The sequence below is a fragment of the Haemorhous mexicanus genome, chromosome 25 (assembly GCF_027477595.1).
Source record: "Haemorhous mexicanus isolate bHaeMex1 chromosome 25, bHaeMex1.pri, whole genome shotgun sequence".
In the NCBI taxonomy this organism is placed as follows: domain Eukaryota; kingdom Metazoa; phylum Chordata; class Aves; order Passeriformes; family Fringillidae; genus Haemorhous; species Haemorhous mexicanus.
This window is the reverse complement of record NC_082365.1, coordinates 4,985,067-4,995,329: the sequence shown is the minus strand read 5'-3', so window position 1 is coordinate 4,995,329 and position 10,263 is coordinate 4,985,067. Positions and strand designations below refer to the sequence as shown.

At 60.2% G+C, this 10,263-nt stretch overlaps 1 protein-coding gene across 1 annotated transcript; it reads right to left on the bottom strand.

The window, feature by feature from the left end:
* Positions 1–539: 539 nt before the first annotated feature.
* Positions 540–7,730, bottom strand: ALX3 (ALX homeobox 3). Its single transcript, XM_059867594.1, has 4 exons — positions 7,442–7,730; positions 4,139–4,440; positions 3,034–3,096; positions 540–2,173 (listed from the first exon to the last, which is right to left on the bottom strand). Exons 1-4 carry the CDS (start codon positions 7,686–7,688, stop codon positions 1,868–1,870), a joined length of 918 nt encoding a protein of 305 aa, XP_059723577.1. The 5' UTR covers positions 7,689–7,730; the 3' UTR covers positions 540–1,867.
* Positions 7,731–10,263: the final 2,533 nt, after the last annotated feature.

Here is a 10,263-nt window from a genome sequence, read left to right as displayed (position 1 = left end):
CCTGGTAATGCTCAGGACGCTGCAAACGCACACAGCAAAGCTCCCTCAGCTCCATCAGCACCACTTTGCACCCCAATAAACCCCTAAATGTGGTTTAGAGGGAAACACCGTGGTGCTGCTGGGCTGGGATGGTCCCAGAGGGTTTTTCCAGCCCCAAGGACTGCAGCACTCTGATTGTGGCTGGGCTGTTCAGCAGCCCAAACCTCGTCCCTCCTCCCATATTCCAAGGGAGCATCAGGTCCTGCCAAAGCCCAGCTCTCAGTGGGACACAAATGGATTTTATCCTCCCTAGGACAGAGGTTTTTAATGGGGATTTCTGGGGCACTTTGGATTTTCTTACTGCCCTCCTCAACCACAGAGCACTGCTGGATGTGCCCCCAGGGTCCTGCCAGGGCTGTACCCACCTCTGGCACCCACCTGGGTGCCTTCAGCACCATCCTGCCCTCAAGCTCCATTCCCAGCACCAAAACAGGCCTGAGGAGCCTGTTGGGAGTCTCCATCCCCAGCCCCCTGGCTTCATAGAGCTGCTGGAGCCATAATTAACTTATGAAAAATGTGGTTTATTGTTTAGAAATGAATAACAAAATCCCCACCGGTGGGAGGGGGTGTCAGATGTTCTGGGTGAGGGTGGGCAGCCCTGGGCTGCCTCCTGTGGCACCCACTGTGCCCAGGCTGCCAGGGCTTGCCTGAAAACCTTGGGGTTTTCCAGCCTGGGTGGGAGCAGCAGGTTTGGTGCCTCCCCGAGGGGATCCAGGTGCCCCACAGGGGTGTCCCCTCCCTCAGGATGTGGGGCTGGGGCAGGGGGGCATTGCAGGTTTTGCAGGGAGGGGGTTTGGCCCCAGAGTGTCCCTGGGGGTGTGCCAGCAGCTCCTGGTGCTGGGGTGAGCAGGGTCGTTCCTGGCTTCATTTTTTGGTGTTTCCTGCAGTGGGGGAGGTCACAGTGGGTGAAGGGGGGGACAGGACATGCTGGCTCTGGGGGGATTTGGGGAACCCCCCTGGGGACCCCCAGAACAGGTAAGGTGCCCCCTCATTACTGGCCTTGCAGGTACCACCAGTAACATTCAGAAATGCAGAAACTACCCCCCCCCCCCAAATTGTCCATTTGTGCCCCAACAGCCCAGCTGCAGCTCCTGGGAGGGTTCCCACTGGGAATTTAATCCCACTGCTGGGATTAAAACTCCTTCCTGAGGGGTAACAGGGTGACCCCTCCCAGGGAAACAGCCTTAATTTGGGAAGCTTCATTGTGCCAGGGCCTTATTTCCCCTCCAAGAGGGAGCAGAACAAGCTGTGATGCTCTGGGGGGGCTTTGGGGCTCCTTGGCCCTGCCCCCAGTAACCCCCAGTACCAGAAGCTGTCCCAGTCCAGTCTTCCCAGTATGGGACTGGGAGAGGAAGAGCCCAATTTCTGCTATTGCTGGTTGTGCTGGGCCGGAGGTGAGTGGCCAAATTTCAGATGGGGAGGGGAGAATTGCCCCCAAAACTGCTGCCTTGGTGCTCCACAGTCCCCTGCTCAGCCCCACGCAGGGCTGGCAGTGCCTGGGCGGGGTGGGGGCACACACGGGGGTGGGGAAAGCACCGGGAATCTCCATCAAGCCCAGTCCTGACAGTGCTGGGAGGGCTCTGGAAATCGGGGGAGCCATTTCCGAGCTGCCAGTGCCAGCTCTGCTGCGGCAGCCTGGGTTTGGGGGCGCCTCCTTTTCCTCCCCACAGCCCCCCCGGCCCCTCTCAGCGGGGTGGGGGCGGTGCTGGATGCAGGAAGCTCGGGGGGTGCAGAGAGGGGGTGAGGTGACCCCACCAGCCTGCCCCCCCTCCCTGGGCTGGGGGATACACTCCGGAGGGACCAGGGCTCCGTGTCCATCCCCTGGGGATCATGTGGCCCAATTCAGGAGGCTCCCGGCGCCCTCTTTGCTCTTCATCCTCAGCGGCATCAGGGGGGGCGCCTTGTACTCGTGTTGGGCGGGCGGCTCGAAGGGGTGGGGGGCCAGCCCCGGGGGGGGCAGCCCGTGCAGGGAGTAGAGGCTGTTGATGCCGGGGTGGGGGCCCGGGGACGCGGGGATGCCCACGAAGCCATTGCTGGGAGCGGGGGGGTACGGGGACATGCAGGGGGACGGGATGGTCTCGGGGGGCAGCAGCCCCGGGGGGCTCCCAGGGCTCGGCCAAAGGTTGTTCTGCAGCTGAAATAACAACAACAGCAAAAAGCCCAAAATGAGGGTGGGGACATCACGCCCCGCTCAGGTTTCCCCCATTCTGCCTTAGATCCCAGTGCCCCCTTTCAGGATTCCTCTTATCCCACCTGTGATGTCTCTCACCCCTGTAGGATCCCCCTCAGATCCCCCCACCCCCAGGGTGCAAAGGGAGCGATGTCTTTGCTCTGTTTTCTGCCCTTGGGGGGGTTGAATCCTGCTTGAATTACTCCCCCCAGGGAGAGTTTGGCTTCAGGGATGTGCGTGAAGCCGAGTTTTTAATTATTTTTATGCTTTTCGATACTGAGGGGGAAAAGGCAGCTTTGCAGAAAAGGGGGGCAGGAAGCACAGATGGATGGGAGAGAGCTAAAGGGGGTCTTGAGGAGGAGGACCCCAAAACCTGCCCCAGAGGGCAATGGAGTGGGACAGAAAGAAGCGTCTTCCTGCGTGTGGCAAAACGCGATCCTCCCTCTTTTTCATCCCTCCCTCTCTTCCATCCCAAGGGTGGGGAAAACCGTGGGGGAGAAGGGGCAGGAGTGGGTGATGGGGGGGCAGGAATGGGTGATTGGGGGCAGGAATGGGGGGACAGGAATGGGTGATGGGGGGGCAGGAATGGGTGATTGGGGGCAGGAATGGGGGGACAGGAATGGGTGATGGGGGGGCAGGAATGGGTGATTGGGGGCAGGAATGGGGGGACAGGAATGGGTGATGGGGGACAGGAATGGGTGATGTGGGGGGCAGGAATGGGTGATGGGGGGGCAGGAATGGGTGATGGGGGGCATCCCCAGGTGCGGTGAGACCTCCTGGGAGTGGGGCACAAGGGCTGGAGCAGCTCCCGAGCCATCTCTCACCTCCTGGATTTTCCCGTAGCGTTCCCGTTTCCGCCACTTGGCCCGGCGGTTCTGGAACCAAACCTGGGGATGGAGGAGGGGGCTGAGGTGCGGGGACCTTTCCCCTGCCCACTGCAGCTCCTGCCGAGGTCCGCGCTCCTCCCAGCGGCACAAGGGGCCGGGCACGGTGCCCCAGCGCTCCGAGGCTGCTCTGGGCTCAGCGCTGGAGCTCTCTGACCTTTACCAACACCGGGAATATCTTGTCCCGCATCAAAAATGATCCGTCCTGCTCCCCCTTCCTCTCCCTGCGGCTTTTGGGACTTGTTTATCCCAGATTTTGCTGCAGAATGAGGCTTTTTGGGCGCTGATGTCCCGACTGCATTTCCCCTCCGTGCTGGGGTGGGGACAACTCCAGCGGCACCTCCCGGACAGGAGGATGCCCTACCGGGACACTTGGTCTGAGGCTCTCGTGGCTACGGGTGGATTCATCCCAGTCCATCCCAAATCTGGGTTCGGAGGCTCCGGTGGGCTCCTGGGGGCACTTCCCCTGCCTGTGCCTTGTCCCCATTCCTGCTCCTGGGGATGGCAGCTCCCAGCGGGTGCTCCCTGCTCACTTCCTTACCCTCCACCTTCATTTCCTCCCTGCTGCCTCTTCCCACCTGGAGCCTCAGACCGCATGGGGACACCGGAGCCGGGGAGGGAGGGAGGGTCGGTCTCACCCTGCCCCAGGTCCCAGGATGTGCCACCGCAGCCCCACCCACACGGAGCTCCCGGGGTTCCTCTCCCGAGCTGGCACCGGAGGAGCTGAGCTGGAGAGGCTGGCTGGGAATGATGGATGCAGGGGGGGCATCACGATGAGGGCATTCTGAGGGGGGTGGTTGACACTGACCTCCCAAAATTTGGCTCTTTCCACTCTTTGGGTCCGGGGGGGAGTGCAGAGGGTTCAGAGACAACCAGCACCCACACCACAGCAGAGGGTGCAGAGTGGGCATGGCCTGAGATTTTCTATCTGGGATTTAGCATTTTCATGGGAAATCAGCTTCTATCTCAGCACCACCTTGCAGAGAGGAGAACCCCTCTCCTGGCAGCCCCCAGGGTGCCCATGCCCATCCCTCTGTGCCCATACCTGCACCCTGGCCTCGGTCAGGTCCGTGCGCAGCGCCAGCTGCTCCCGGGCATACACGTCGGGATAATGCGTCTTCTGGAAAACCTTCTCCAGCTCCTCCAGCTGGAACGTGCTGAAGGTCGTCCTGTTCCTCCTCTTCTTGCTCTTGCTCTTGCCCAGGGGCTCGGGGAGCTCGGGGATCCCGTAGTCCCGGAGGCTGCCCAGGGGTGCTGCCAGCGGGCACCCCAAATCCTCCGGGGCTTTCGGGGGGACCCTGCCGGCTGTGGGAATCACCTGGAACCCACCTTTGCAGCCCTTCTCACCTGGGGGAGAGGCACAGCACCAGGGGGTGTTAACAGTGCCAAGGACAGAACTGTCTGTGCCACAGCCCTGGCATCCCATCCCATCCCATCCCAGGGGGATGTCACAGTACTGCCCCAGGAGAAAGGGCTCAGCATGGACACACAGCAGGGCAAATCCATCCCTGAGAAGGGCAAAAATCCATCCCTGAGAAGGGCAAAAATCCGTCCCTGAGAAGGGCACAATCCACGCTCACTGCAGGAGCTGTGGGCAGGAAAAGCCTCTGGAGGGTGGGGAAAGCCTGCCTGGAGCAGAGGGTGCTCAGGGTCCCACTGGGATGCTGTGACTGCCTGGGGACAGGGCAGAGGAGGGGGGCACAGGGGTTTTTTGTAGACAGTTTTACTCCACTCTCCTCATCCCTCTCCTCCCACTCCCTTCCCACACAGGCTGCTGCCTCTGCCTGCCTCAGAGCTCAGAGCAGAGCCACAGGGCCCAGCAGTGACCCCAAACCCACCCTGCTCTGGGCCGTGTCCAGCCCCCTGTGCCCCAGATCGTTCAGGGGGAGCTCTGTGCCCCTGAGCCAGCCCTTCCCTGCAGCTGCAGCTCCCGGGAAAACTCTTGGAAAGGAGTAAAAAACACCACCCTGCTCTATCTGCTGAGGAAAACTCTCTTTCCTCACCCTCCTCTGGGACCAGAGCAAGAATTCTGGGGGGTGCCCCCTTCCCTTCAGTGCTGCTGCATCACTGGGGTGGATGATGGAATAGGACCAAGGAGGAAAATCCCTGCCATGTGTTCTGGGGGCCACCTCTGTACCCCCAGGAGGGTCACTTGTCCCCACATGGGGACACCCAGAGCTTGGCAGCTCCAAATGATTCTGGGTGCTGTTGGGACCCCAATGGGCTGAGCCAAGGAAAGGAGAAGTGAGCAGGGAATTAGCAGATGGGGAGGGGTGCCTTGGTGTCCCCCATCTGCTGAGGGGACACAGAGGTGTCACCTGGGGAGAGGACAACCTAAAAATGCTGGGTTTGCCCTGATCCCACCGCAATCACCAGCTGCAGATTTGGGGTTCCTGCAGGTGGGGACCTCAGAGGGGCAGGATCAGGCCCACGGCCAGGAGGGGAAATGGCTCCTTTGGGATTGATCTCCTCCCCACCACATCCAAACAGAGCAGGGAAATGGGGTCCCCATCCCTGCAGAGCCACCCAGGGCTCCCCAAAGCAGCCCCACCACGGCCTTTTCCAGCCTTTCGCTTTGGATTTTTGGCTGTTTTCTAATTAAGGCAATTTGGGGGCTATGGAGCCGCCAAGGCCCAATCCATCTGCTTTGAATTAATGAGGAATTGTAATCTGGGGGAGGTTTGGGGGGGCGATTGCTCCTGGTCCCTCTCAGTACCGACCTGTCTGGTCATGGATAAGGCAAAGGAATGAGGCTGAATTGCCATTTCCTCCCTGCTCTGGCCTCCAAAGGGCTCAGCCACTGGCCCGGAGGGTTTTAATGATTCAAAATCAAATCTCACCAAAAAGCAGACCCAAATATAACCAAAATTAAGGGAAATTTGACCAAAATAAAATCCTGCTGCATAAAGCATCGAGTCTGGGGGTTTTTTTCCCTCTTTTTTCAAAGGCAACGCGGCGCATTTCCAAGTGACCCACGGGTTTTGGCATTGGAGACAAATAAATAAATAGCCAGAAAGAAGGAAAAGGCAGGAAGGAGCAGGATACAGCACATAGCTAAATAAACACAGCAGCACCGGGGGACAAAGGGAAGATACAGATATTTTTCTCCCACTCCTTCCTAAAGTGACACCCCCCGAAAGGTTTGGCGGCGCTGGGGAAGGCGGCAGCTGGGAAACAGCTGTACAATTCCTGGGATAATGGGGAGGGGAAGGAACTCGAAAGGATCATTAGTGAAGGGATGGGGGCATGGAAAGGATTCCCAGGAACCGGAGGAAACACCCGTGGGTCATCAGCATCCCCCCGCCGCGGCTGGAGCAGGTAAGCGCCGCGGCGGGGCCCCTCCCGGTGCTCCCTGACGGCTTTTCCCGGCAGTTCTCGGGTTTTTTTCTACCTGGTCCCCGAGGCGGCTTTGCCGGGTCCCACCTGGTTCCCATCGCCCCCGCGGCTCTGCCTTTTGCTTTTTCTATTAAAGCAGAAGTGGGGGAATAATATTAAAGCGAAAGTGGGAGCCCGGAGCAGCCCCCGACGGGTCCGGCTGGGAGAGAGAAAAGGAGCGGCGGGAGAAGCCCCGGAACGAGCTCGGACCTGTCCGAGCCCGGAGACGGCCATGGAGCCCTTGGACATCCGGGCCGAGGGGAACCGGGTGCTCTGGAGCTCCGAGTACCGGGGAGAGCCGCAGCCCGGTACTGGGGAACGGGAGCGTTACTGTCCCGGGGCGAGACACCGAGGGAACTGGACCGGGGGCTCCGGACCGGGCACCGGGAGCGCTGCCAGCCCCTCAGTCCGGCGTCCCCCAGGTCCCGGAGCCCCGGGCCCGTCCATGCGGCCGCACCGGGGCTGCTGCCGCCGGTCCTGCCCGGAGGGCTCCGGGAACCGGAGTCGGCGGCCGGCCGCGACTTTGCAGCCTCCTCCGGGGAGCGCGACCGTTCTCCATCCCCGGGAACGGGGACCCGCCGGTCCCCACCCGGGCCGTACCCGCCGTCGCAGCAGCGGGGCCGGGTCTCTCCCGCCGCCTTTTCTCCCCCTTCCCCCCTTGTTTCTGGAGAACGGGAACCGGCCCGGAGACCTCGGTCTCTGTCGCGACACAGCCCCGGCTGCCGACACTCGGCAGCACCGGCCCTTCCCGGCTCCGGCTCCCGTCGGGGGACGCCCTGGTTGTCCCCGACGGGGCCATATCGCGACATCGCCGCCTCGGAGAAGCTCTGGAGAGCGTGTCAGCGCAATGACGCCCTTGGGGGGGTCAGGGCTGGGGGCTCCCGGCGGAACCCGAGAGGGGGAAGAGAAGCAGAAGGGTCCGGGAGGGGTCGGCGGCCCCGGCCCCCCCATCCACCCGCCGCTCCCCCGGTACCTGCAGCCCCGGCCGGGTACAGGGGCTTCCCATGCACGGCCACGGCGGGGGGGCCCGGGCTGGGCACCCCCGGGTACCGCGGCTGTGCCCGGAGCGGCGGGCAGCGGCCGGGACGGGGGCTGAGCGGCGGCGGCCGCCGGTGGGGCCCCGGTGCACCGAGGGCGAAGGCGGTGGGAGGCCGGGGGAGCCCCGGGGGACCCCCGGGCCGGCGAGGCGGGGGGAAGGCCGGGCAGCCCGGTGTCTCCATGGCGCAGGTTGGAGGGGACGGGGACGGTCCGCGGGAGCGGATTTTGTGCGGGGGACCGGGAGGAGGGGGACGGGTGGGGGGGTGATGGGGAGGGAGGGATCGGCCCGCAGCCCCCCCAGCCCGCACACCCCCCCCCCCCGCCCCCCCCAACCCCCCAGCCAGTCACGTGCGTCCTCCCAGGCACTCGGTTAACCCTCTAATCCCAAATCCTGCCCCGCCGGGGACACTGTCCCGCGTGGGTCAGATCCCCCCAGGGCAGGGGGAGCCGTGCTCCCCCCTCCCTGCTCTCCCAGGGTCTCCTAGCTACACCAAACACCCAGGGCTCCTCTTTGATTCCAAACTTCATCCCTCACTGCTGATAGCAGCAAGAAATCCCAGGCAAGGGAGAAACTTCCATTTTCCTGACGCTCCCCGGGTTTGTTTTCCCCTTCACAAGCTCTACAGAGTCCCTTTGCAGCCTTTCCCTGCCCAAAGCCAGGGCTGAGGCCAGGGTCAGGTTGGTTCAGGGATGATGGTGACCCTGGGACAGGGGAGCCAGGATCCCACAGTGTCCCTGGAGCAGGCCCTGCTGGGCCTGGTGGCTCCCAGCACCAAGGGGGTCCTACCCTGCTCCCCCCGTGTCCCTGCTGATGCTTCCACACCCAGGGTTTGGATCCCCTCATCCCAGCCTGGGTCTGGCTTTGGCATCAGGTCCTGGGGTGGGTCAGAGCTTGGACATTTTTATCTCCACCTTTTCTGCATTTTGCTCCTCTGCTCGCCAGGGCTGGAGGTTTGGCTTGCCTGGGGGAGGATACAGCTTTGGGGGTGTCTGTATGCAAAATGAAGGGGAAGATCTGGAATTCAAAGACTTGGAAAAGGAACTAAATAAGGGGCCTAAGGAGAGCTAAGTGGAAATCTGAGGGGTGAAGTTTTACCCCTTTATTTGCTGTTTTTCAGCACTTTGAGTTCATTCTTGGGCATCACTCCTTGCTCCAGGTGTATGGAAAAATAACCTGCAGGCGTGGGGTTGTGGGGGATGAGCTGCATGTGAGCAGCAAAAAGAGGTGGGGAGGAACCCGGGGGATCCCAGATGTGTGATGTTAGTGGAACAAGGGGATAACACTGACCATAAATAACATTAATGCTCTCATTGCTGCTGCCGGGGCAGGACTTTGTGAAAATCTGGAATCACGAGAAATTCTCATTTCAAAGAGTTTCTGATGTAAATGTCACCTCTGTGTCTTGGCAGGGGTTGTTGTTGATGTGTTGTTTGGTCATTGGAAAGCTGTTGTTGCTGCAGGAGTGGTGGATTTGTGGTGTAAATCACAGCTGCATTTCCCAGCCCTGCTCAGGGAAACTGCATTTGTGAGAAATGCTGCATTGTGATCCTGGGCTCAAAATTATTCCTTCAGAATCCTGTGAGGGGCTGGCTCTGCACAGAGGGGTCTGAGCATGTAATGCCCCCTCTTTAAACACTATTTTAGCCCCATTCAAACCAGTACCCAAGCAACATTTTTTTATTTGCCACTGCCGGATCAAATTCCAAGTTTTTATAAATTAACATAGTGGTCTTTCAAGGAGCTGCAGGAATAAATCAGTTTAAACCCCTTGGGCTGCTTTAAAAGAGGATCTGGCTCCCTGCTTGCAGGGTGGGCACCCTTTTATTGCCCACAATGCTCTCTGGGCATCCCAAGCCTTCCCTGACACTTTCCCTTTGCAGCAGCTGGAGCTGCCAGGATTTTCCCTGTTCCACTGTCCACAGCTCTCAGGGTGCTGTAAATTATGGCTAAATAGGGACTGGGAGGCCTCTGGCTCACAACAGGTCATTAAATATTATTAAACATAACATAACTCCTGGAAAGGCTTATTAGTTTTTAAGGTTGCTCTCCCAGTTTTACTGCTGGCATTTAAAGGAATTTAATGGCAGAGGGATGAGTCTATCCACGTGTGCTGCTCCAGGACAGGCTGGTTTAGGGTGTGCTGCTTTTCCAGGCTCCAGAGATTGCTGGGACCCTCCTGGGCAAGTGGAGAGGTCTTGGGCAGATGGGATTTGGGGTGTTTGGAGCTGAAGGCAGCACAGTTTGTGAGATTTTTGGGGTGTTCGTGTCGGTTGCTGGAGCTGCTGAGGAATTTGGTTCTTCCAGTGGGCAGGATGAGGACCAGGACCCCCAGGATCTCCTTCTGAACGTGCCAGCAGCCCTCTGCCCTGTTCTGCAGGGCCAGAGCAGGGTGCCTCATTCTCCTGGATTTGGGAATGTTTGTGGTGGGTGCTTTGGGATCAGGGAAAGGCTGAAAAGCGCTGCCCCTTCCTGGGGCACCGTGGGTGGGTGTCAGTGTGGGACCGAGTGCAGCAGGGAAGTCCCTGTGCTGCTCCTGACGCTCGCTGGGGTTCATTTTCCACGGATCAGCTTATTTTTGGGCAAAGAATGATCCCACCAACTTGAAAAGCTTCCAGGAGAAACTTTTCACAACGTCACAGAGCCCGACTCCATCTCTGTAAGGGGAAGAGCTGCTGGGTCGGCTCTTGCATGGAAATGACCTTTTGTGGCCAGTTTTAATTGGATCTTCCACCAAGCGAGCCTCACCAGAGAGCCGC

Excerpts from the sequence above, each read along its gene's own strand:
- ALX3 (XM_059867594.1), bottom strand. The coding sequence starts at position 7,688 with ATGGAGACACCGGGCTGCCCGGCCTTCCCCCCGCCTCGCCGGCCCGGG. Across the intron at positions 4,441-7,441 it reads GTACCCGGCCGGGGCTGCAG|GTGAGAAGGGCTGCAAAGGT; the intron begins GTACCGGGGGAG and ends CCTCTCCCCCAG. Across the intron at positions 3,097-4,138 it reads TGACCGAGGCCAGGGTGCAG|GTTTGGTTCCAGAACCGCCG; the intron begins GTATGGGCACAG and ends CTCCATCCCCAG.